Raw genomic sequence first — 22,361 nt, 5'->3', positions numbered from 1 at the left:
AAGAATTAATAATGTAAATTTATATTGAGTAATATTAATATTGTTTTCAACTATCCAAAATACCTGTGACTAAATCTTTCATTTAGCTATTTAACTTTTTTCCACTATTCAAATTATGAAATTAAAGAAAAATACTAAAGTAAAAGCTGACATATACGACACATTAAATAATACTAGGATGATACTAGTAATAGTGAAAACGATGAAAATGCAAATGCTAACATTGATTACCGCGTATCAATAATAATCAATCATTAACGTAACTGGATTGCTATTCGCAAAGGCGGAAATTCTTCTTAGTCTTCGATTGAACAAATTTATCTCAGAGAACACAAATGTATATGATACAAAAACCCCCTTTTAGGGTATATACAAAGGTTCTGAGAAATTACGAAGCTTTTAAGCCGTCAGCAAAATATTTAGTTGAGTGCAACAATAAAGCCAATAAATTATTATTTGTTATTACAACTCGCATATTTTAAAGCTGATAAACTTTCGTAACTATTTGAAATTTGTTCTTATACAACTTTTCTATAAAAACTCAAATGCTGCGGGTTTTGGTATTCACAAGACAATTAGAAATGTTCCCTACATTATTAGTTCTGATCTCAATGGCAACTTTAGGTTGCGCATTGCACTTCCCGATTGGACCTGAATTTCTATTGAAAAAAGGACCAATAAACAATCGCATCGTTGGAGGAGAGGACACACCGATAGAGACAATACCTTGGCAAGTTTCGCTGCAAAGTCAAGGATGGCATTATTGTGGTGGCGTTATTTACAGCAAAAACATCATTATAACAGCAGCGCACTGTGTTCATAATAACGATTCCAAAATTCTTGATTCCGAGATTGTTGATGTGCGAGTTGGCAGTAGTACGTCTGACAATGGTGGATCGGTGATTAAAGTTGCCAAGATAACCGTGCATGATCATTATATACATTATGTATATAAAAACGACACTCCAAAATCTCAATATGACATCGCCCTGATTTTGTTAAGTTCGCCCCTTGAAATGGGTCCAACTGTCAAGGCCATTCCACTGGCAGAATCAGTTCCTAATGACGGAGCTGTTGTGCGTGTCTCTGGATGGGGATATACGGAAACTGGAGAGGCTCCGCTCCATCTGAAAAGTGTCTATGTGAACATTGTAAACCTCGAGAAGTGCGCCAGGGTTAATAAAATAGAAAGTACGAAAGCGAAAATCTGTGCTGCTTCCCCTCGGAAAGATTCGTGCAATGGAGATTCTGGTGGACCATTGACTTACAGAAGTAAACTTGTGGGCATTGTTTCTTTTGGGCCCGAAATTTGCGGTGATCCCAGTCAACCTGGTGTCTATACAGATGTCGTGGAGCTTCGCCAATGGATTGATGTGGAAGCCACAAAACTAAGCTCAAATTGAGACATTTCTGAATTAAATTGCAAAAATAAACGTAAAAATGAATATTAATCTGACTGCAATATTATTTATATTTATTTCATGTGATATTAAGAGATATTTATATTTATACTCAATACTAATTCATTGCTAAACTCGATTGTGCTGGACTGTGGAACCTCCGTTAATTTTAAATAACATATGCAAGGCAATAAATAATTGATTTCGACTAAAAAATGTTTAGTGAATGATCAGATATTATGCCAAATAATAAAATATGTGCATTAACTTTATAGCTGTTCTGTAAAATTCTTGTGATTAATTCTTTGATTTTTTTAGTGTAATTCAACTATCCAAAAAAGCCAAATTATTTTGAAAAAATATATTTGAACATTTTGTTAACCTTGGAGGACTAATTTATGATAATGAACACAAATTTTTAATTTACTTTGTTGCATATCTAATCCGCTATAGAGTATATGGTATACATATGTTATGTTCTTAGAAAATACGAAGTTTTTAAGCCGTCAGCAAAATAATTAGTTGTGTGCAACATAGTTGTAATCAAAGCAATAAACATTTTTTATACCCGCTACCCATAGGGTAGAAGGGTATTATAACTTTGTGCCGGCAGGAAATATATGTAACAGGTAGAAGGAGGCATCTCTCCGACCCTATAAAGTATATATATTCTTGATCAGCATAAATAGTATTTATGATTCCTGAAAGTTTGTTTGCGATCAGATAAAAATTGTGGAAGTTATTAAAGAAAGACTTTTGTATGGGCAAAAACGCCTACTCACTAGAGGTCTTAGTTGCTTTGGTCGACAATCTGGTATATTGTGCCGTTTTTGGTACGTTTTGAAATTGGTAGTATATCGATATACCAAATATTTTGGTATATTTTTAGTATTTTTGCAGTATTTTCGATATATTTTGAGGAAAATATCGCAAAATAGACTGTAGCTTTCTTACTTGTTTTAATTTTAATACATTATCTTTATTATAAATTTCTGCGAAATTCACTGTCAGTTATATTTGTGTAAATTCAAATGTAATTTCAATTTAACTTTGCTCAATATATAGTCGCTTTGTAAGACCTTTTAAATGCTTTGTGCCACGGATTAACTGCAACGATAAACTAGAAATGTATTGCAGTAAAAACATTGCGCGTTTTTCTAGTGCCATTGTTTTTCATATCAAGGTTTAACTGTCAATGCAATTCACAATTTTTGAGTATTTTTCATTAGTGCATTTTTTACAGTCATATTGTTTGCTGCTACTGTTCTAGTTGCTGTTGTTGTTGTTGTTAATTACAAAGGTCCGCTGGATGTCTATAAAGTGTTCGTTTCAATTGCGAACTGCAACGCCCCAAAATTGAAACCCCGCTGCCAGGCACGACCCAAAACGAAGAGGGAGAAGGTGGGTGGGGGAGGGAGGATGCTTTTGTCTTGCCCGAGCCCCTGGCCTGTCAATCGATGCAGCTGTTGTTCAATTTCGTTGTCGTTTTCGATTTCGCTTTTGTTTTGCTATGAGCCACAGAGCAGAGACAGCAACAGCTCCAAGGGTGAGGTGGGGGATGAGGTCAGGGGGCCGCGATCTGACCTATAAATCATCTAATGGCCACAGCGAGCGTTTGGTTTGGTTTGGTTTGGATTTCGGCCAGTCTGCCTCGCTGCCCGCCTGCCCGCCTGCCTCCCTCCCTCCTACCCTCCCTCGATGTGCAGCCGCACATGTGTCAATATTTGTGCGAAATGCGGTTGCAGTCTACCCGACACAAAACACTCTCCATCATTCCGGGCATCGCATCGGTTTGGGGTTTGGTTGGTTTCAATTTGTTGTTGTTGCTGTTGTTCTTTTCATTTTTTTGTTTGTTGGGGCAATGGTTTAGTTTTTGTGGAATTTCTGCAGCGTTTGCATTGTCTCTCCGTCTGTCGACGAAAGACAAGCTTTTAGTTGTTTAAATTTAAGTTGCATCGTGCAGCCCCTAAAACAAAACAAAAGTATCTCCAAAATAGCAATGCACAGGAATGTGCTCAGCATAACCATCCATATATAGCATTGCTCTTTCAATTCAGTCTTGTTTCTTTTTTTTTAGGTGAATTTCCTATTGAATATTTCAACTATTTCCGCTTGGTAAGAGTTCTACATGGTTGCCTTTGCTTAATTTCCGTTTTTATATTTTCGTTTTGCCTTACCCTTTCAAATGGTACTCCTTTTCTCTCTCTCTACCTCTCTCTCTCTCTCTCTCTCTCTGTTTCCTTCTCTTGTGTTTTTCTCGAGCCAGAGATGGACATCTGTTTTGCAGTTCATTTGTTATGGAATTGAATTTCACTTGGCAGTTTTCCTTTTACATTTCTGACGGTACTCAACATGGCGTATGCGCAACTTATTTGTCATGTTCCATGTTCCATATGAAACGATACGATAAATGAAATTAAATCCATTCGAGTGTAAAATTGCAAAGCGAAGTTCGATAGGAGACCAGAGCTTAATATGCAACGTAATGTTGTCTGTTTAGTGCAGATATTCTAGAAGCTAGATGAAGTAGGAGAAGTCTATTAACTTTAGCTGCGAATACATTGAAATTGCAATTATCGTTCTAGATCATCGGCGAAAGATGAATTTCTGAACTTTAATCGGGCAACTTACATGAACGCTTTTGTTAAAAGGTTTTCTAACTGAGATCAGAGTCAATTACAACAGTGAAATATGGTTTTAAACTTTAAACCTATGCTCCGCGAGCAACACAAAGCAAGAAATCCCAAAGCAGGACAAAAATCTAAGGACGCTTCAGCCGCAAGCAGCGCGGCAGGTCCCAAAATAGTCATAAATTTTAGCGTTTTTAACAAAAAGCGAAAAAAAAAAACAGACGGTAGCAGGCATAAAAGAACTATAGAAAAAGACAGGGCGAGAGAGAGAGAGAGAGGAAGTATGAAAATGAAATGGAAAAGGGCAAAACGAAAGAGGCCCAAATGAAACTTGGCCAAGTTACGCCCGAGGAATTGTGCTTAATTTACTTTTGCTTCCCTTTTTGCAGGACAATCACTTCTGCCATTTCTACGAGCGCATCCTTCGCTTCTTCTTCTTCTTCCGAATCTTCATCTTCATCGTCTTGGTTTTGGTTTTCTTTTGTGGTTTCCTTGCGCCTCAACTGTGGCCCTAATGACACTTTAAAAAATTCATTTAATTTACACATAAAAATATACATAAACTCGAGTTTAATGTAATTAATTTACTAAATGACATGCAGATTACAATGTGTTTAATCTTTGCGACTTTCAGCTTAGGAATTTGTCGAAATATTCATAATGTAGAAGACTGTCTGCTTGCCAAGGCATCGCATGCATAGTCGGGGTAACTTAACAACTTAATATATTGTTTTCAATAAGCTTCCACATTGCATGCTGCAAGAAGTAGGAAGTTTTTTTCGAGGGGCGATGGCAATATGTACATGCAGCAAAATGATGTTGCTAAAGCGCGAATAGTAAGTGGCAGCATCATGATGTTGTCTTTAGAGATACGACTGGAGAATGGGGTGATAACGCAGCATAAAGTGAGAAGCAGGTGGCGGTGTGTGTTGCAGTTGTTGCTTGTTCCTTGTTTCACAGCAAAGCGTTGTCGTTTGTTTAAGAGCTGCATTAAAATGGCAAAGGAGACGACAGAAGACAGCAAATGTGGCACGCAGATGCGCTCGAAATTCAATTAAATTTGTCTTAGAAAGTTCACTTTAATAAATTAATGGAAAGAAATAACTAGTTCGCTAAATGATCAACTTATATAATATTTCATAGAATATGAAGAGTAAACATTAAGAGTTGAATATTATTTTGGTTTAATTAAATCGAAATTATTTTATTAAAATCTATATTTCTTAGAAAGTTCCCTACTCTTACATATATGAAGTATATATTGGGGATAGTGTTTCGTCTTCTCGGTAGCAAAGTTAACAGAACTATTTCGTTTTGTAGGGTATTCTCTAACTCACACAAAACGTTGTCGCTCATAATCACGTATACACCAAGAATACACCCACGCAAGCTCCTCAACACACACACAGAGAGCAGAAACTAAACAGAGTGCTTGGCAGAGAGTTGCAGAAAACGCGGAGGAGTGCTCCAAGGGGTATAGGAGAAGGTTAGGGAGGTGGACATCATGTACGTCGACAGCGATGTCAGCGGCAGCAGCGCGGGGCATTAAGCACGTCGGCAACATAAATATTTTAATTTTGCTAAAAATTTGTGCTGAAAAGTCGCTTTTTTGCATTAGGGAAGTGCGAGACGAGGAAGGGACAGACGCACACACATAGTTACACGCACACACACACACACACACACACACACACACACACACAGAGCATAAACTAAACAAAATGGCGTCGACGAAAGGATGCGCAACGCAGTGTTTGCTGCTTGCTGTTGTTGTTGTGGTTGTTGCCTGGCATGGTGATGTTTGTAATGATAAGCGCTGTTAGTGTTTTACTTTAATAGGCAAAATTATGGGCACACTCACACTCACACTCATACACAAACACCCACACATGCATGCCCACACAAAAGGCTTTGACTGAAACACGGCTCAAAGGCATAAATTATTGCGGTTAACAGACAACGCAGACAGCGCAGGCAACACAGGACATTGCAGTAACAGGCTCAGAAGCAGCAGCAGCAGGAGAATGGGAAGGGAAGGGGGGAAGGAGCAACTGCTTCCCGTGGACAGAAAAGCAGCCGGATGGTCTTTGACTGTGCTGCTTCAGTGCCTGGCGAGCTGCCGAGCAGTTGCCGAGCTTTGGCCAAATTAAAATAGTGTCGGCCTGTCCTATATGCAACTATTGTTTTTGCTCATTTCTAAGGAAAAATAGAGCTACATACACTACTTGCAACAGAGGTGTGAAAATGTGAACATTGCTTAGGAAAATATGCAAAGAGTTATAGTTTTTTTTGGGTTAAAGTATTTAAAGCAACAATTAGAAGTGTCGAGAGTCTTTTTCATTATAATGTTTATTTATGTATTTTACGAATAAAGTGCAGATCTTAAACATTAAACAAACTTAAACAGTTTTTACATTGACAGCGTAACTCAAAGTCGTGCAGTCTTTGCCTCGATTCTTTGCACTCATTTTGACAATGAGCCAAATTAAATGGAAAACTTTTGTTGTGATTTATGCAACGAGTTTGCAAGTTTCAAATAGAGAATGGATGTTAGAAAACAAATCACAAAATGCCAAGATAATTCCAGAGCCAAACCAAGTCAAGACATAAACTAAGATTGATTAACAATTGGGAATTGTACGATAATTAAATAAATTGCAAAATTTTGCAGCACCTATTTGAACATCTGATGCAAAATGCATAATGCAGAAAAGGCATTTCATACATTTTTGCATTTATAATTTATTATGCTTTACTGGAAAATCTTGCGGTTTATTAAATCGATTCAAATTGATATTCATGCGAATGCTGAAATCCGATTGCTGTATGCTGAGCCAATATTTGCGCATATTTCGAATGCCATAACAAATGCAGCCAAATCGAATGTTGTTTAAACATTGTTTGTTATGTATATTTACCCACTCTCCAAGACAGGCGGACAGACCTATGAACACGGTGGGCCAAGAGCATGCGATATGTTTGCAAAAATTCTATTGTGCATTGCGCTTTGCTCAATTTGTTATTGCCACATTCGAAGCCAACAATTGCAAAACAAAGCGAAACTAAATGCAAATAAATGTTTATACTTGCAGGTCAGCAAATATGTGTTAACACGATTTCCAAATGACTCTCTAATTATGCAATTACTGACCAAGTTTTCAATCAACAACAGAAGTTCTGGGAAGTAGAGATATTCTTAACGTAGGAAATAATTAGAAGCTAGCTAAGATCAAATTAATATATAAAAATGTATTAATCTAGTTGCACTTTTGCTATCCAGAAGCTATAAGGTCTCGTTTCTTGTTTGGCCTCGGTGATTAATGTGCGCCAATGTTTGAATGTGGCAGCAGCTAAATTATTGATGCTACGAAATTGCTCACATATTTCAGAATAAACATTAAAAGTAATTAATATTGTGCAATAATTGTGCACAGTATGCCATTTATTTGCTTTGGTCGTTCAGTAAAATCATGTACACATATTTCAATATACTGTGAAAATATTTTATAACAACTTTAACGACTATTAAAACCAATAGTCGTTATAGTATAACTTGTTTAGGATTCCAACTTTGTCTAATTTTACACTTGAATAATGTGTTAAAAATTTCATTAATTGCTACTTAAATTATTTAAACACGTAAGAAAGCTACAGTCGAGTGTGCTCGGCTGTGAGATACTCGCTTGCGGTATTATTTTCAAAATATATCGAAAATACTACAAAAATACTAAATATATACCAATTGGTATATTTGGAATATCGATATAGTACCACATTCAAAATACACAATATTGACAATATACCAGATTGTCGGCCAAAGCAACTCAGACCCCTAGTAAGTAGGCGTTTGTGCTCATACAAAGTATTTCTTTAATAACCTTCACACTTTTTATTTTCGAAGATGCCTCCTTTTACCTGTTACATACATTTCCTGCCGGCACAAAATTATAATACCCTTCTACCCTATGGGTAGCGGGTATAAAAAATATTTATTGCTTTGATTACAACTATGTTGCACACAACTAATTATTTTGCTGACGGCTTAAAAACTTCGTATTTTCTAAGAACATAACATATGTATACCATATACTCTATAGCGGATTAGATATGCAACAAAGTAAACTAAGAATTTGTGTTCATTAACATAAATTAGTTCTCCAAGGTTAACAAAATGTTTAAATATATTTTTTTCATAATAATTAAGCATTTTTTTTCTTCATAATTTGGATAGTTGAAAACAATTAATTACAATAAATAAATCAAAGAATTAGTCTCGGGAGTTTCACAGAACAGCTATAAAATTAATGTGCATATTTTACTATTTGGCATAATATCTGATCATTTACTTAAAATTTTTTTTGTCGAAAACAATTAACATATTTATTGTCTTGTACATTTTATTTAAAATTTTGACGGAGATCTCATAGTCGAGCAAAATCGACTGTAGCAATGAATTAATATAAATATCTCTTAAATATCATATGAAATAAATATAAAAGAATATGCAGTCAGATTAAAATCCATTTTTACGTTTATTTTTGCAATTTAATTCACAAATGTCTCATGTTAAGCTTAGTTTTGTGGCTTCCTCTTCGATCCACTTGCCAAACTCCACAACGTCTGTATAGATATCGGGATACCAATTTATCCCAATTATACCGCAGTTTCCATACACTATAGAAACAATGCCCACAAGCTTACCATTGTGGGTCAATGGGCCACCAGAATCTCCCCTGCACGCACCTTTCCAAGGGGAAGCAGCACATATTGTTGCTTTACCAAGGACTCCATGCAACCTGGCGCACTCCTCGCGATTTACAATGTTCGAATAGATACTTTTCAGATGGAGCGGAGCCTTTCCAGTTTCCGTCCTTCCCCATCCAGAGACAAGCACAACAGCTCCGTCATTAGGAACTGACTCTGCCAGTGGAATGGTCTTGACAGTTGGACCCATTTCAAGGGGCGAACTTAGCAGAATTAGTGCGATGTCATTTATAAGCATGTTATTTATAATTATGTAACGATCATGCACGGTTATCTTGGCAACTTTATTCAATGATCCACCCTTGTCCGTGGTACTACTGCCAGCGCGCACATCAAAAATCTTGGGATCAAGAATATTGGCATTGTTATCGCAAACACAGTGGGCGGCTGTTATAATAATGTTTTTGCTGTAGATGACGCCACCACAGACATGCGATCCATTGCTTTGCAGCGACACTTGCCAAGGTATTCTCTCTATTGGTGTGTATTCTCCTCCAACGATGCGATTGTTTATTGGTCCGTTTTTCAATAGAAATTCAGGTCCAATCGGGCAGTGCAGTGCACAACCTAAAGTTGCCACTGAGAGCAGGACTAATAATGTAGTGAACATTTCAAATTGTCTTCTGAATACCAAAACCCGCAGCATTTGAGTTTTTATAGAAAAGTTGTATAAGAACAAATTTCAAATTGTTACGAAAGTTTATCAGCTTAAAAATATGCGAGTTTTAATTAAAAAATAATAATTTATGGATATGATTACAACTATGTTGTACTCAGCTAATTATTTTGCTGGCGGCTTAAAACTTCGTAATTTCTCCGAACATATGTATATACCCAAACAGGGGGTTTTATATGTATCATAAACAATTGTGTTCTTTAAAATAAAATTGTTCTCTAAGGCTAACATGATGTTCAATCGAAGACCAAGAAGGATTTTGGCTTTTGCGAAAGGTAATCCAGTCAGGTTAATGGTTGATTATTTGATAAGGACTATGGGGTAATCAATGTGAGCATTTGCATTTTCAGCTTTTAAGTTAGGTTTTTATACCCGCTACCCATAGGGTAGAAGGGTATTATAACTTTGTGCCGGCAGGAAATGTATGTAACAGGTAGAAGGAGGCATCTCCGATCCTATAAAGTATATATATTCTTGATCAGCGTCAGCAGCCGAGACGATATAGCCATGTCCGTCTGTCCGTCTGTGTGTCTGTCCGTCTGTCCATATGAACACCTAGATCTCAGAGACTATAAGAGATAGAGCTATAATTTTTCGACAGCATGTGTTATGTTTGCACTCAGATCAAGTTTGTTTCAAATTTTTGCCACGCTCTTTTCCGCCCTCGCAAATCAAAAAAATTGAATAACAAGCGTAATTTTAAAGCTAGAGTGCGAATTTTGGTATATGTAATAATAACTATAGTACTCGTAGTTATGATTCCTGAAAATTTGGTTGCGATCAGATAAAAATTGTCGAAGTTATTAAAGAAATACTTTTGTATGGGCAAAAACGCCTACTTACTAGGGGTCTTAGTTGCTTTGGCTGACAATCTGGTATATTGAGCCGTCTATGGTATATTTTGAATGCGATACTATATCGATATACTACATATACCATTTGGTATATTTTTAGTATTTTTGTAGTATATTTGGTATCTTTTGAGAATAATACCACAAAATATATTGCTTTTATTCAAAATGGGTAGCGGGTATCTCACAGTCGAGCACACTTTTCTTACTTGTTTTTTTTTTTAATTCATAATTTGAATAGTGGAAAAAAGAGAAATAAATAAATCAACGAGTTAGCCATAGGGATTTTATATTGTTGAAAACAATATTAATGTTAGTCAATATTAATTTACATAATTTATTCTTTTTTTATATTTTCACCTATAATGTTTACGCAGCACCATAGGGTAGAAGGATATTAAAACTTTGTGGACGCGGAAATAAACGTTCAAGGCAGAAGGAGGCATCTCCGATCTTTAAAATATATATTCTTGATCAGCGTCAGCAGGCGAGACGATATACCAATGACCGTATAATCTTTGTAATTCCTGAAAATTTGGTTGCGATCAGATAAAAATTGTCGAAATTATTCAAGAAATACTTTTGTATGAAAAAAACCCTACTAAGGGTATTACTATATATGTAAATATACCAAATATACCATTTAGAATATTTATTTTATTATTTTGGTATAATTTAAGAATAATGCCGCGCTGTTTTGATTTTATTCAATTATGTAACGAGTATTCCACATTGGAGTGTATTCGACTGCGTCTTTTTTACTTATTTTCCCCAATGAGAGACTATAGTTTTCTTCCGATTACAAGAAATAAGTATAAAATAAAATAATATACTGTTTTTGTTCATTATTACATTTCTTTTTGCAATTTAATTCACAAATGTCTCAAGTTAGTTGGAGGTTAGTTTTGTGGCTGCCTTTTCAATATATTTGCGAAGCTCCACAACATTTGCATAAACACCAGTATACCCGGGTTCAGCGCATCCATAGCCATAAGAAACAATGCCCACAAGCATGTTTAATTTTTTTGATTTGCGGGGCGGAAGTGGGCGTGGCAAAAATTTGAAACAAACTTGATCTGCGTTCAAACATAACAAATACTGTCGAAAAAAAAATGATTGCTCTATCTCTTATAGTCTCTGAGATCCAGTGTTTCATACGGACAGACGGACACACGGACATGGCTAGATCGTCTCGGCTATTGATGCTGATCAAGAATATATATACTTTATAAAATCGAAGATACCTCCTTCTACCTGTTATATACATTTCCTACCGGCATAAAGTTATAATACCCTTCTACCCTATGGGTAGCGGGTATAAAAAGGAAGAAAGTTACAGTAGATACTCGCTAGCCATTTTCAATAAAAGCAAAACATATTCTTTAAAAATACCAAACAATATACCACAGAAATAGTAAAAATGTATCAGATTTCATATGTGGTATACATTCAAAATATACTATAAATATACGGGGGCGGAAATGAGCTTGACAAATAACATATGGGCATTTCCACAGAAAGGTCCACCGCGACCAAAAAATTAAAATTTCTTGAAAATGATTTTTTCCAACATGGTTACATAAAGAAATATTCAAATTTAATAAACTTGAAAGAATTTTGCATTTATCATTTATAGATTTCAAAATATTCGAATGCAAAGTCCCGCAAACGCACCTGTTGTGATTATGATGTTTGTAGGGCATATTTTGTTTTGATAACAACTTCTAAAATAAATGCATTATGCTTTATATTTTGCTTTGTAAAATCATTTGGAGATTGCAAGAAACGAAAGAGAACGCAAAAAGTAACATGCGATCTCCAATAACGGTAAAATTTTGATTTGCATTATCACTTATTTTAATGTCCCGTGCGCGACCGAAAAACAACATTTCTTATCAGTAAATCCAAATCACTTGTTCGAATTGCATCAAATTTTTTTTGCAAACAGAGTTTATGCGCGCAGTAAATATATAAAAAATTTGGAGAAAAAAATATTTGTATTTTTGGTGATCATTTAAAGTTTGTCCCGTGCGCGACCGTAAGTACACAACATAAGTACCAACTTATTCCTCTCTCATATTTACACAATATGAATGATGGAGTAAGTTGGCAGCATTGCCGCAAAATTAACAAGTAAGAAAGCTACAGTCGAGTGTGCTCGACTGTGAGATACCCGCTACCCATTTTGAAAAAAAGCAATATATTTTGCGGTATTATTCTCAAAATATACCAAATATTCAACAAAATACTAAAAAATATACCAACTGGTATATATGGTATATCGATATAGTACCGCATTCAAAATATACCCTAGACGGCACAATATACCAGATTGTCAGCCAAAGAAACTCAGACCCATAGTAAGTAGGTGTTTTTGCCCATACAAAAGTATTTCTTTAATAACTTCCACAATCTTAGTCTGATCGCAACCAAATTTTTAGGAATCATAACTATTATAGTTATTATTCTATATACCAGAAAACTCTAGCTATAAAATTACGATTGTTATTCAACTTTTTTGATTTGCGGGGGCGGAAGTGGGCGTGGCAAAAATTTGAAACAAACTTGATCTGCGTGCAAACATAACAAATGCTGTCGAAAAAAAATTATAGCTCTATCTCTTATAGTCTGTGATATCTAGGTGTTCATACGGACAGACACACAGACACACAGACGGACAGACGGACATGGCTAGATCGTCTCACCTGTTGACGCTGATCATGAATATATATACTTTATGGGGTCGGAGATGCCTCTTTCTACCTGTTACATACATTTCCTGCCGGCACAAAGTTATAATACCCTTCTACCCTATGGGTAGCGGGTGTAAAAATAGTGGTGGTAAAAAATGTCCCGTGCGCGATGTCCCGTGCGAATTTACTTCAAATTGAATTAAAAAAAAAATACAAGTCGTTTTTGAAAAAAATTATACGAAAACGAAAAGTGAAAACCGGAGCATGCCTGATAATCTTCTTAATGAGGCATCAATGCACAAAAATTTAAAATTAGTTGCATTAAAATATTGCCTCTGGATTAGCTGAAATTTGCGTTTGAATTGGTTGACCTCTTAAACCACTTCCGTTTTGTGTCCCGTGCGAATCACTTGACTTCTGCAATTATCTTCTAAATGAAAAAATACCCATCATCAATCTTTGCACCAATGAAAGAGCTAATAAAATGCTGTACATTAAGCGTTTCAGCTGAAAAAAAAACGTTTCCTTTTTGCCGTGTTTTTACTTTGAACGCGTACGAATGTCCCGTGCGCGATTTTGGAAATGCCCATATATAAAATAACAAGATAACATGATAATCCAATTTTAAATTAATATCTTAGCTGGTTATACGATCGTTAATTCCTCTCTAAGATAATGAATGATTATACTAAATTATTTGATAGAGTGCTGGAAATTTATTACACATACTATATATGCTCCATTTGACTGGTACATATAATATGAGCTGGTAATTTGTTGATGTATGAGGAATTCCTTCCATGTAAGCAGTTACGTATGCAGTGTGACATTTGCGTGTGGAACTCGTTCATAGACATTGATCCAAAAAGAAAAGAAATTGATGTGGAGTGTGTGACTGCATAAAATCAGTTGTGGTCCTTTTATTTACTGGGCCGATTGACGTCGACAGCACACAACCTTGAGAAAAGCATACAGAATAGCAACGGCAGCAGCCAGCAGGAATAGAATTTTGAATCCATTCAATATAAATGCACTCTCATTGTCCTCATCCTCGCATATTGGACAGACTGAGGGATCCATATTGGGCACGGCTTTAGCTGGGAAAAAACCGATTCCAAATCCGTAGAGGTGTTTCCAAAGCTAAACGCACATAGCCCTTGTTGCTTTTGAAACATTCTGGATACTTGGCCTTCAAATGGTTGCGACACATTTGACCAGTTGGTGTCACTTTGCAGATAAAGTTAAAGATCCCATCATGCGCGCTTTGCAGAGACATTTTACTTCTTATTTATTTTTTTTTACTTTTTGAATATTAAAGATTTAACTAGAAACGTTGACGAATTTTTTTTTTTTTTAAGTATTCAAAAACATGTTTTCCCAACTAAGCGTCAACAATGACAAACAATTCGGTGTCATGTAGGTTGACATATATTTGAAATTGTTAAATTCTAATTCTAATCGCAAAACAAACAAAGGACAACTTTGATGGTGTCATCAACCATTGAGATTTTCAAACACATAATTTTAGAATAATTCATTTTCATTTAATTAATTTATAATCTAATTAATTCTTCAAACACAGACTGATTCATATTATTTTAATATAATATAATCTGATTAATTTATTAATTTATGTTCAAACATAAGTTAAAATATTTATTTCTGATTTTCTACCAATTCATTAGCTCTTTCTTCCGAGTTGGACAGGACATTTTGGATGTTAAAAATCGTGCGTATTTGTTCCGTGGTCTTGCCCTTTATCATATTGGCGACAGTCTTGCAGGCTAGCTGCATTAAGCCTTCAATGTTTAGAAAGTTGGCAACCGTAATTAGCTCGAATAGAATGCTTTGATCAACCTTAATAAATTCGCTATCCCATTTGGATACCACGTCAGTAAACTCCTCATCCTCCTCTTCAGTGTTTTCACTAAACTCTTTACGATGGAACTCGGCCCATTCAAGAATTTTGGTTAGAATCCCCGATCTCACTTTTGGCAATGGCACAACCTCATCCTCTCCACTGCAACTCTGCAGCATACCCTAAAAAAATATACATATAATCAATAAAATAGAATTTTCCTAAAACGGAACTAACCTTAATAGTGCCCGAGCACATGATTAAATCCAAATCTATATTAAAAATGACATTATCAGAGGTCTGCAGCTTGATGAACGGCATTTTTATGTTACAAGAAAAAAAAAAATGTTTTCAACTTCAAATCTGAACTTACTCCTCAGAAATAATTTATATTTTATATTATAGAAGTTTTAATTAAGACAATTTGACAGATACGATATCTGTTTGTTTCAAAGTTTGTTTCACGAATTTTACAATAATTCAAAATGTAACCAAATAAAGTGACACACAAAGCAAAGAGATGTGTGAATATATAACAATGATATTTGTGAAATGGTAATATTAATCAGAATTTTGTTGTATTTTCCGTTTCAATTAAAAACGAGTAAGAAAAGCTTGTTGGCATGAACAGTAATTAAATTCATAAATCTTATTTTTTATGTTTTTGTTGTTGATTTATTTTTATGATTAATTTGTATATGCAATTTTTATTTTTCTAAATATATTATTTTGTAATTTTAATCGCTGTTTATCTAACGCAAACGAGGTGGCAAATGGAAACCAGGACAAGGCAATTACAATTATGTTTGCCCATTGGTCATCAACAAAACGAGAAGGTGAGTTCCAAACGCAACCTTATTTTTGTATTATTTAATCTTATTTAAAAAGTCTGGAAATTAGTGATTTAAGTGCTTGGAACGATCAACGAAATATTATGAAGATACAATCAAGATCAAGACCCTTAAACATTAATAATAATAATAATTAGATTAACACAAAAAACTCTTATTTGCAATCGTCGTACTACATTGCGTATGCTTAATGCGTGCCTAGTGGAAACCTTGAAATGTACTTAAAATTCTAAACACTCGGCATTTTGACACCGATTTTTAATTGTAACAAAGTCTGTCGACTTGTTTGGCTTTTGCTCCCTTTCGCACTCTGCGTGTGTATGAAGTGTGTGTGAGTGTGTAAGATATGTGGAAATCGGCACAATTGTTACATTTGCTGCATTTGCATTCTGCGGTTTTCTAAATAACTAAATAACTTGCCAACCGCATTTGTTGGGGGTTTTTTTTAAACAGAGAACACCGTGTCATTTTTATGGCTGCCTCTTGCTCTCTATTCGTCGGTCTTTTGCTCTCCTCCCCTTTCATCTTGCTCAAACTCATGGCCCACATCTGAACTCTGGCCAAAGTGTCTAGTTTCTTTAATTTAGATGGCCACCAGTTGAATACCGGGCTGAGAGAACTATGTGCTTTACCCGACGAGCGATTTCAATTAAATTACCTTTCTACAATCGAACTGCATAAATATTTAAATAAATCACTCGCACAAGCAAAAGCTTCGATAAATATTTGGAGACTTCTGTTCTGCTCTAACAATTTCAGAAATTGTTTTCTCGGTGAAATTTGCATTTTTCTTCAGCTTAAATCACACACTTTTTACACATTGTGCTACGCACTTTTGTTTTCTCTTTGGGATGGACAATAAGTGCCGTCAGAAAGTCTCATAAAAATGTCGAATCGCTTCAAATAAAAGATAAACAAACCGGCAAAAAGGCAACACACTCACACTCTCTCTCTTTACTCGTATGTAAAGCCCAAACACACGAAGTTTTCTGTGCCATTGATACCGGAGCTCAACGCAAACTCACCAAATTTCCCACATAAAGAGCGCATCACTAAAAAGGGAAATTTGCCAGCAATCATAAAAACTACAGTGCAAGAATATTTCATTCATTTTCTTAATTAATGTTAATTAATTAATTATGGACAAATTGTGTATTTTGAATATTTGAAATCTATAACCATTTTTTGTCATATAATTGCCAATTACTACATTTTAGATAAGCTTTTATACATTTTTTGTTGATTTCAACTCGATAAAATAGCGTTGCAATTCGCATTATTCTATTCTGACACACTTTCCTTTAAAGCGCATTAAGAATGTAGGTAAACTTCAGACATGCATAAGAAGTGAAAGGCAAAGGCTGTAAGTGCGCATGGCAACATTGATTATACAAAACTAGAAAGGGGGACAAACACACGCAGAAAAACAATAGCTCTGAGTTGTGTATTGCGTGTGTATATTTCTTTGTTTTGTTCGGTTTATGTGTACATTTGTAGAGCACGCATCGTTGCACTTTATTTCTTTCATTTTTTCGCACTTTTTGATGATGAATGTTAAGAACACTTGATTTTGAAGTGAAATACGACACGTTGCAGGTAAATTATAATTGAATCCAGAGTGTATGAGCTGTACTATTTTGTTTTATTATTTTATTTACTTTGAAGAGACTCTTTTAATAGAGTATTCAGATTTCGATTTGCTGTTGGCAAAAGTAATTTCTTGTTGTTTCTATTTTGGCTGTGGCTGCGCACGTAAGCGCAACACAAACTGCATTAAAATGTTGCACACTCTTTGGGGCACACCAAATTGCTGCAACAATTGCTGCAGCAGCAGCACCAGCAACAATGAGTTGTCAACAACCAACAAAATATAGCAAAATGAAATTTTGCTGCTGATTGTTGTGGCTGCAAGCTCCGCTGTTGCACTTAATAATTATAATTTATGCAAGAGTCAACAATTGCGCAAAAGGAGGCGCCACAAAAGGTGCGTAAAATGTGGGTGCGGTGCGGCAAGTCATACAAAACACAAGCCAAAGTAAATTTGCATAGTTTTAATTCCCCTCTATTTCTTAATTGGACCAAAAACGCAGCAACTGCGGCATTTGTATGTCGCTAGCCGTGCGTGAAAACAAACGATGAATTAATAGAGTACACTTATAACATAATTTCAACATGACAGTGGGACTTCGTACTTTGCAATTTTGAATTATTTCAAAACCGTACTATAAAACCGACAAGCAACGATTATTTCAAATATTTGCATTACTGAAAGCGGCAGAACAGAATTCATTTAAATACATCCAGATATTCAATTCGATTGCAAAACTCACTTGGCAAATATACGACTAAAAAGAGCGCAAAGGGACCGAACGATGAGCCAATCACAGACACTAGATAGAGAGTTGGTAAAGACTAACAAGACAGAAATTTTATATTAATTCATACACAAATAATATACTTTTTTGCTCACCTTGTAAATGCTATATACCATTAATATTCCGGCAACTAAGTGAGGTATAGCGACTGCGAATGCTGCATATTTCCATTCTTTCTCCTCCCCTTTTGTGAAAATAGTGAGAGTTATTGCTTCTCTTAAAAAGAAATACTTACAGAATTGGTAAATAAGACTGAGGGCCGTCATTACCATGCCATGAATCAATGTCCAACATGCAAAAAATTGTGCTTTCTTGGCGAGCGGGCAGCAAATGTTGTCAATCCATTTACATGCGCTGCAGATGCACATCTCGCTCCTAATACCTCTGTATTGATTAATAAACCATCTGTTGAATGTATTTACACATACGCATGAAATATATATTACTCTGTAATGCCTACTCCAATTTATTCTTTTTTGGAATTTTGAAATTTAATTCAAAAAGGAAAGCTAAACTAATTATAAAACTAATAACAAATTATATGACAAAATTCAAAATTTGTGTTTAGCTTTATACCCTTTTGGGACAAATTTCAGACTATGTTGTTAAGTCTTTAAAAAAATATAAATATAATGTAATAATATAAACAAACCTTTTACTTAGTACAATAATTTGCAACCATAGAAAAAATTCTGTATTAGCTTTCTACATTGGCCAACTGATTAATATTATTTATAGTATTATATTTACATTGCTTAAAATTTTTCATACTCTTGAAGTTATTCGTTTAATACGGTACTATAATATCTGCATCCAATTATTATGAATATGATTTGCATGACTAGAAAACATTGAGTATTTTAATTTACAATTTGCAAGATAAAATTATTAAACACTTACTAGGCAAATATATAGAAATGCTGAAACCGAAAGGAAGAATTGAACTAATAACAATACTCGTCATAAATAGGAAAGCCTTAGACTAGAAAAGAATAAAACTTTTAAAGCAAAGAAAATTAAATTTATCCACTTACTTTTTTAAAATTTCAGCAATTATATGAGGAATAGCAATAATAAATCCCACGTCAATATTGGACTCTTTCAGTGAGACTTATAAAAGATATATGTAAAAATTCAAAAACCAGTGTAAAATGACTTACGTATAAAAAACACCAATTCAACTGCTAATATAAGAATGCCATGGGTTAAAGTCCAAATCGCAAAGAACCAAATCTTTCGCTTCAACGGCCAACACCATTCATCCAGAAAAGTAAACGATTCACAAATGCACATATTAAGTTACGGACTAGTGAATTGAATATCGAATACATTTCAGTATATTTAGTTGCCTACTTTGATCACAGTCTTCGTTATACTATTGACCATAACACTTTCATCAGACATTAGGATGGAATCAAAATAGTTAAAACATGGTTTCTGATTGGCAAATGTAGCTCATCCATTTCGTCTTTTTGTCTCATATAAATATTCTGCTAGCTTTTTTACCACAGTTTAGACATCTGGTTCGGTTGTTATATGTCTACATCCAATGATTATGAAAAGTGTGTGCATAACTAAAAAAGGAAAATGAACAAAAATGTAGTTTTGTTCAAGAGAATGACACTTCACTATTTCAAACTTACTTGGCCAAAAGATCGTTAGGAAAAAGGTATAGGGAGCGATCGAACTAAAAATAAGGCCTATCAGGAAGAGCTTGTCCATTGACTAGTTCGATAAAGAAATTCGTTAGTTAAAAATTCAAAAAATTATGATATGCACTTACTTTTTTAATGCTGATTATCACAGTAATAGCAGCAATCAAGTGGATGCCGATGATTGCAGTAAGACAATAAATAGGTATTATTTCTTGAGAATGAAACTTACATTTAATATTGATCGTTGTGATTGGGTAATACTTACTAATATTATTACGGAAGGCATACATCAATATGGCACAAAAGACTGTCATTCCTAGAGAAAAAATAGAAAAGAACCAAAGCTTTCGTTCGAATGAACAACACCATTCATCTAGACCTTCGCATTTTTCACAAAGACACATATTGAATGCAATGACTTAAAATTTCAAAACAATAAATTCATCTTTCTAGTGTTTAAATAATGCTTACTGTGATCTACACTTTTGTAAATCATAATAAGCTTAATCTCTTAAGGGGAAAGAAATCTTCAAATATTATTGTATCTATGTTGTCTCTGTCTTTTATTCAGTACCATTAAATTATGTAGTTTAATTTTGAAGTATATAGTTTTCTCGTTATTCGTATTTTATTATTAGGGTAGGATATCAAACGTTCCAGTCAACACAACTGAGCCTTGTTTCCCCCCTTTCTTGCACATTACTCATACGCCATGTGTGTCTAATTGTCTGAGTCTCGCAAGTATATCGATCCAACTAATTGAGTTGTTCGAGCAAACAGAAACAAGAGTACGATAACAGTGATGCCCTTCCTGATTAGCTATTTATATGCTCGTATTCACATTCATTCCATTAATCGTTAAAAGGATTAGAGGCATCTGCCTTTGGCCTCTCTCCCTTGTTCTTGACTTGCTCCAAATTGATAGGCACGCTTTTCGGTCGCAGTTGCTAGTCAAATGTAAGCTTTAGTATTTTTCCAGTCGGTTTTTTTTTATAAAACTTGCATTTAAGTCATAAGTCATAGATTAACTAGTTTTCCCAAGAACTCAATTGGTATTATGATTTCGAACAGAGTAACTTATTATTGATAGTTGTATTTTTTATAAGCACATTTGTGTTCCATTTTTGTCAAGGAAATTTGGTTTCTTCACATTTTGTAATTTAGATTAACTAGTTTTCCCAAGAACTCAATTGGTATTATGATTTCGAACAGAGTAACTTATTATTGATAGTTGTATTTTTTATAAGCACATTTGTGTTCCATTTTTGTCAAGGAAATTTGGTTTCTTCACATTTTGTAATTTTCTGCTCGCAATCTGTGTTTTGAACCCAATTTCTTCGCGGCCTTCACAATCCATTTGCGAAGCGTCGGAACATTTGCATAGACTCCGGGATAATTGGGCTCAGCGCAACCATTGCCCCACGAAACAATACCAACTAGCTTGCCATTATGAACCAACGGACCACCAGAGTCACCTTGGCAGGCATCCTTTCCCGGGGAAGCGGCACAGATTGTGGCTTTCGTGATGCAGGTGATGCCATAGACTTCAGCGCATTTGTCGCGTCCCACAATGTTGACACTAACACTTTTCAGATTGAGCGGAGTGTATTCCGTTTCAGTCCGTCCCCAGCCGGAGACAAGAACTGCAGATCCGTCATTTGGTTCGGACTTTGCCAGTGGAATGGCCTTAACACTGTCACTCATTTCAAGGGGAGAGCTCAGCAAGAGGAGGGCAACATCATTGAGTACTTCAGGATCTGAATACTCTTCATGGACATACTTTGCCGACACATTAACTATCGATCCACCGATGTTGTGGGCATTAGTGCCAACACGCACCGAAATAGTTCGGGGATCCTTGTGGTCCACACAATGTGCGGCTGTCACGATGATGCTGCTGCTGTAGATGGCTCCACCGCAGAAATGCATAGAGTAGCTTTGCAGCGACACTTGCCAAGGTGTCGTCTCTATTGTCGTGTCCAATCCACCAATGATACGACCATCAGGTCCAATCCTCTTCAATTTCAACCAATTCGGCCATACATTTGTAATATGAGCGTCGACAATAAAGAATAAAGTTGTTGCCGATAGCAGCACTAAGACTTGGCTGAACATTTTTAGCCTCTGTGACATTGTGTGCGCTAAAGCACTGCAGTTTTTATATGCAAGCAACTTGACAATAGTGTCTTTAAATAGTTAACATATTGCCTGCCAGCTTATCGTCCCATTGTAATTTCATATTTGCTTTTTAATTAAAAACTTAGTTTAGTACTTTCCTTTTAAGTACTTCCGCTCGTCAATTACTTTAGATAAGAAAAAGAACTTTTCTTCTAGTTTGAAAAATGTAAAATTTTCATGGTGATGTAAGAAATATAAATATTGCTTTTTTGTTACATATCTATTTATTTAGAAATACTTAAAGCTAGGAAAATTTGTTCAGTGTGTTAAAGAAGTGTAGAGATTCTCCTTATTTAGTTTCTCATATTTAGCAGTACACAACTTGCAAATGAAATTAGTACTAAGAATATCATTGAATTTAAAAGATTCTTCCACTTTTATTTCGTCCTTCGAAAATCAAAAGAAAAACAAATAAAAAGTAATTTTTTGT

At 35.1% G+C, this 22,361-nt stretch overlaps 5 protein-coding genes across 6 annotated transcripts in view; 1 reads left to right on the top strand and 4 right to left on the bottom strand.

Annotated features, from left to right (window-relative positions):
* The window catches only part of LOC133850734 (vesicle-associated membrane protein-associated protein A), a 58,290-nt gene that overhangs the window by 30,964 nt on the left and 4,965 nt on the right, over positions 1–22,361 (bottom strand). The window lies entirely within an intron of this gene.
* Positions 562–1,451, top strand: LOC133850909 (hypodermin-A-like). Its single transcript, XM_062287164.1, has one exon. The coding sequence runs from the start codon at positions 582–584 to the stop codon at positions 1,401–1,403; it is 822 nt and encodes a 273-aa protein (XP_062143148.1). The 5' UTR covers positions 562–581; the 3' UTR covers positions 1,404–1,451.
* On the bottom strand, positions 13,708–15,324 carry LOC133850737 (S-phase kinase-associated protein 1-like). Of its 2 annotated transcripts, XM_062286917.1 has the most exons (3): positions 15,246–15,324; positions 15,110–15,144; positions 13,708–15,054 (listed from the first exon to the last, which is right to left on the bottom strand). In XM_062286917.1, the coding sequence occupies exons 2-3, from the start codon at positions 15,128–15,130 to the stop codon at positions 14,671–14,673; spliced, it is 405 nt and encodes a 134-aa protein (XP_062142901.1). In that variant the 5' UTR covers positions 15,131–15,144; positions 15,246–15,324; the 3' UTR covers positions 13,708–14,670. The 2 variants fall into 2 exon arrangements, with proteins under 2 accessions (XP_062142901.1, XP_062142900.1); XM_062286916.1 differs by having other exon boundaries at positions 15,110–15,315.
* LOC133850738 (uncharacterized) lies at positions 17,760–18,503 on the bottom strand. The gene is made up of 4 exons (XM_062286918.1): positions 18,334–18,503; positions 18,194–18,282; positions 18,054–18,135; positions 17,760–17,988 (listed from the first exon to the last, which is right to left on the bottom strand). The coding sequence occupies exons 1-4, from the start codon at positions 18,464–18,466 to the stop codon at positions 17,930–17,932; spliced, it is 363 nt and encodes a 120-aa protein (XP_062142902.1). The 5' UTR covers positions 18,467–18,503; the 3' UTR covers positions 17,760–17,929.
* LOC133850732 (trypsin alpha-3-like) lies at positions 20,950–21,891 on the bottom strand. The gene has a single exon (XM_062286909.1). It carries the CDS (start codon positions 21,884–21,886, stop codon positions 21,041–21,043), a length of 846 nt encoding a protein of 281 aa, XP_062142893.1. The 5' UTR covers positions 21,887–21,891; the 3' UTR covers positions 20,950–21,040.

Source organism: Drosophila sulfurigaster, chromosome 2L (genome assembly GCF_023558435.1).
Source record: "Drosophila sulfurigaster albostrigata strain 15112-1811.04 chromosome 2L, ASM2355843v2, whole genome shotgun sequence".
Classification (NCBI taxonomy): domain Eukaryota; kingdom Metazoa; phylum Arthropoda; class Insecta; order Diptera; family Drosophilidae; genus Drosophila; species Drosophila sulfurigaster.
This window is presented reverse-complemented; position numbering and strand designations above follow the sequence as displayed.

What these genes read in the sequence shown, in the direction of transcription:
- LOC133850732 (XM_062286909.1), bottom strand. Translation starts at nt 21,886, where the DNA reads ATGTCACAGAGGCTAAAAATGTTCAGCCAAGTCTTAGTGCTGCTATCG.
- LOC133850909 (XM_062287164.1), top strand. Translation starts at nt 582, where the DNA reads ATGTTCCCTACATTATTAGTTCTGATCTCAATGGCAACTTTAGGTTGC.
- LOC133850738 (XM_062286918.1), bottom strand. Translation starts at nt 18,466, where the DNA reads ATGTGCATCTGCAGCGCATGTAAATGGATTGACAACATTTGCTGCCCG. An exon ending in TGGTATATAGCATTTACAAG is followed by an intron (nt 18,136 to 18,193) that starts GTGAGCAAAAAA and finishes CTGTCTTGTTAG; the next exon opens with TCTTTACCAACTCTCTATCT. An exon ending in TTTAGTCGTATATTTGCCAA is followed by an intron (nt 17,989 to 18,053) that starts GTGAGTTTTGCA and finishes TGCCGCTTTCAG; the next exon opens with TAATGCAAATATTTGAAATA.
- LOC133850737 (XM_062286916.1), bottom strand. Translation starts at nt 15,193, where the DNA reads ATGCCGTTCATCAAGCTGCAGACCTCTGATAATGTCATTTTTAATATA. An exon ending in TGTGCTCGGGCACTATTAAG is followed by an intron (nt 15,055 to 15,109) that starts GTTAGTTCCGTT and finishes ATATTTTTTTAG; the next exon opens with GGTATGCTGCAGAGTTGCAG.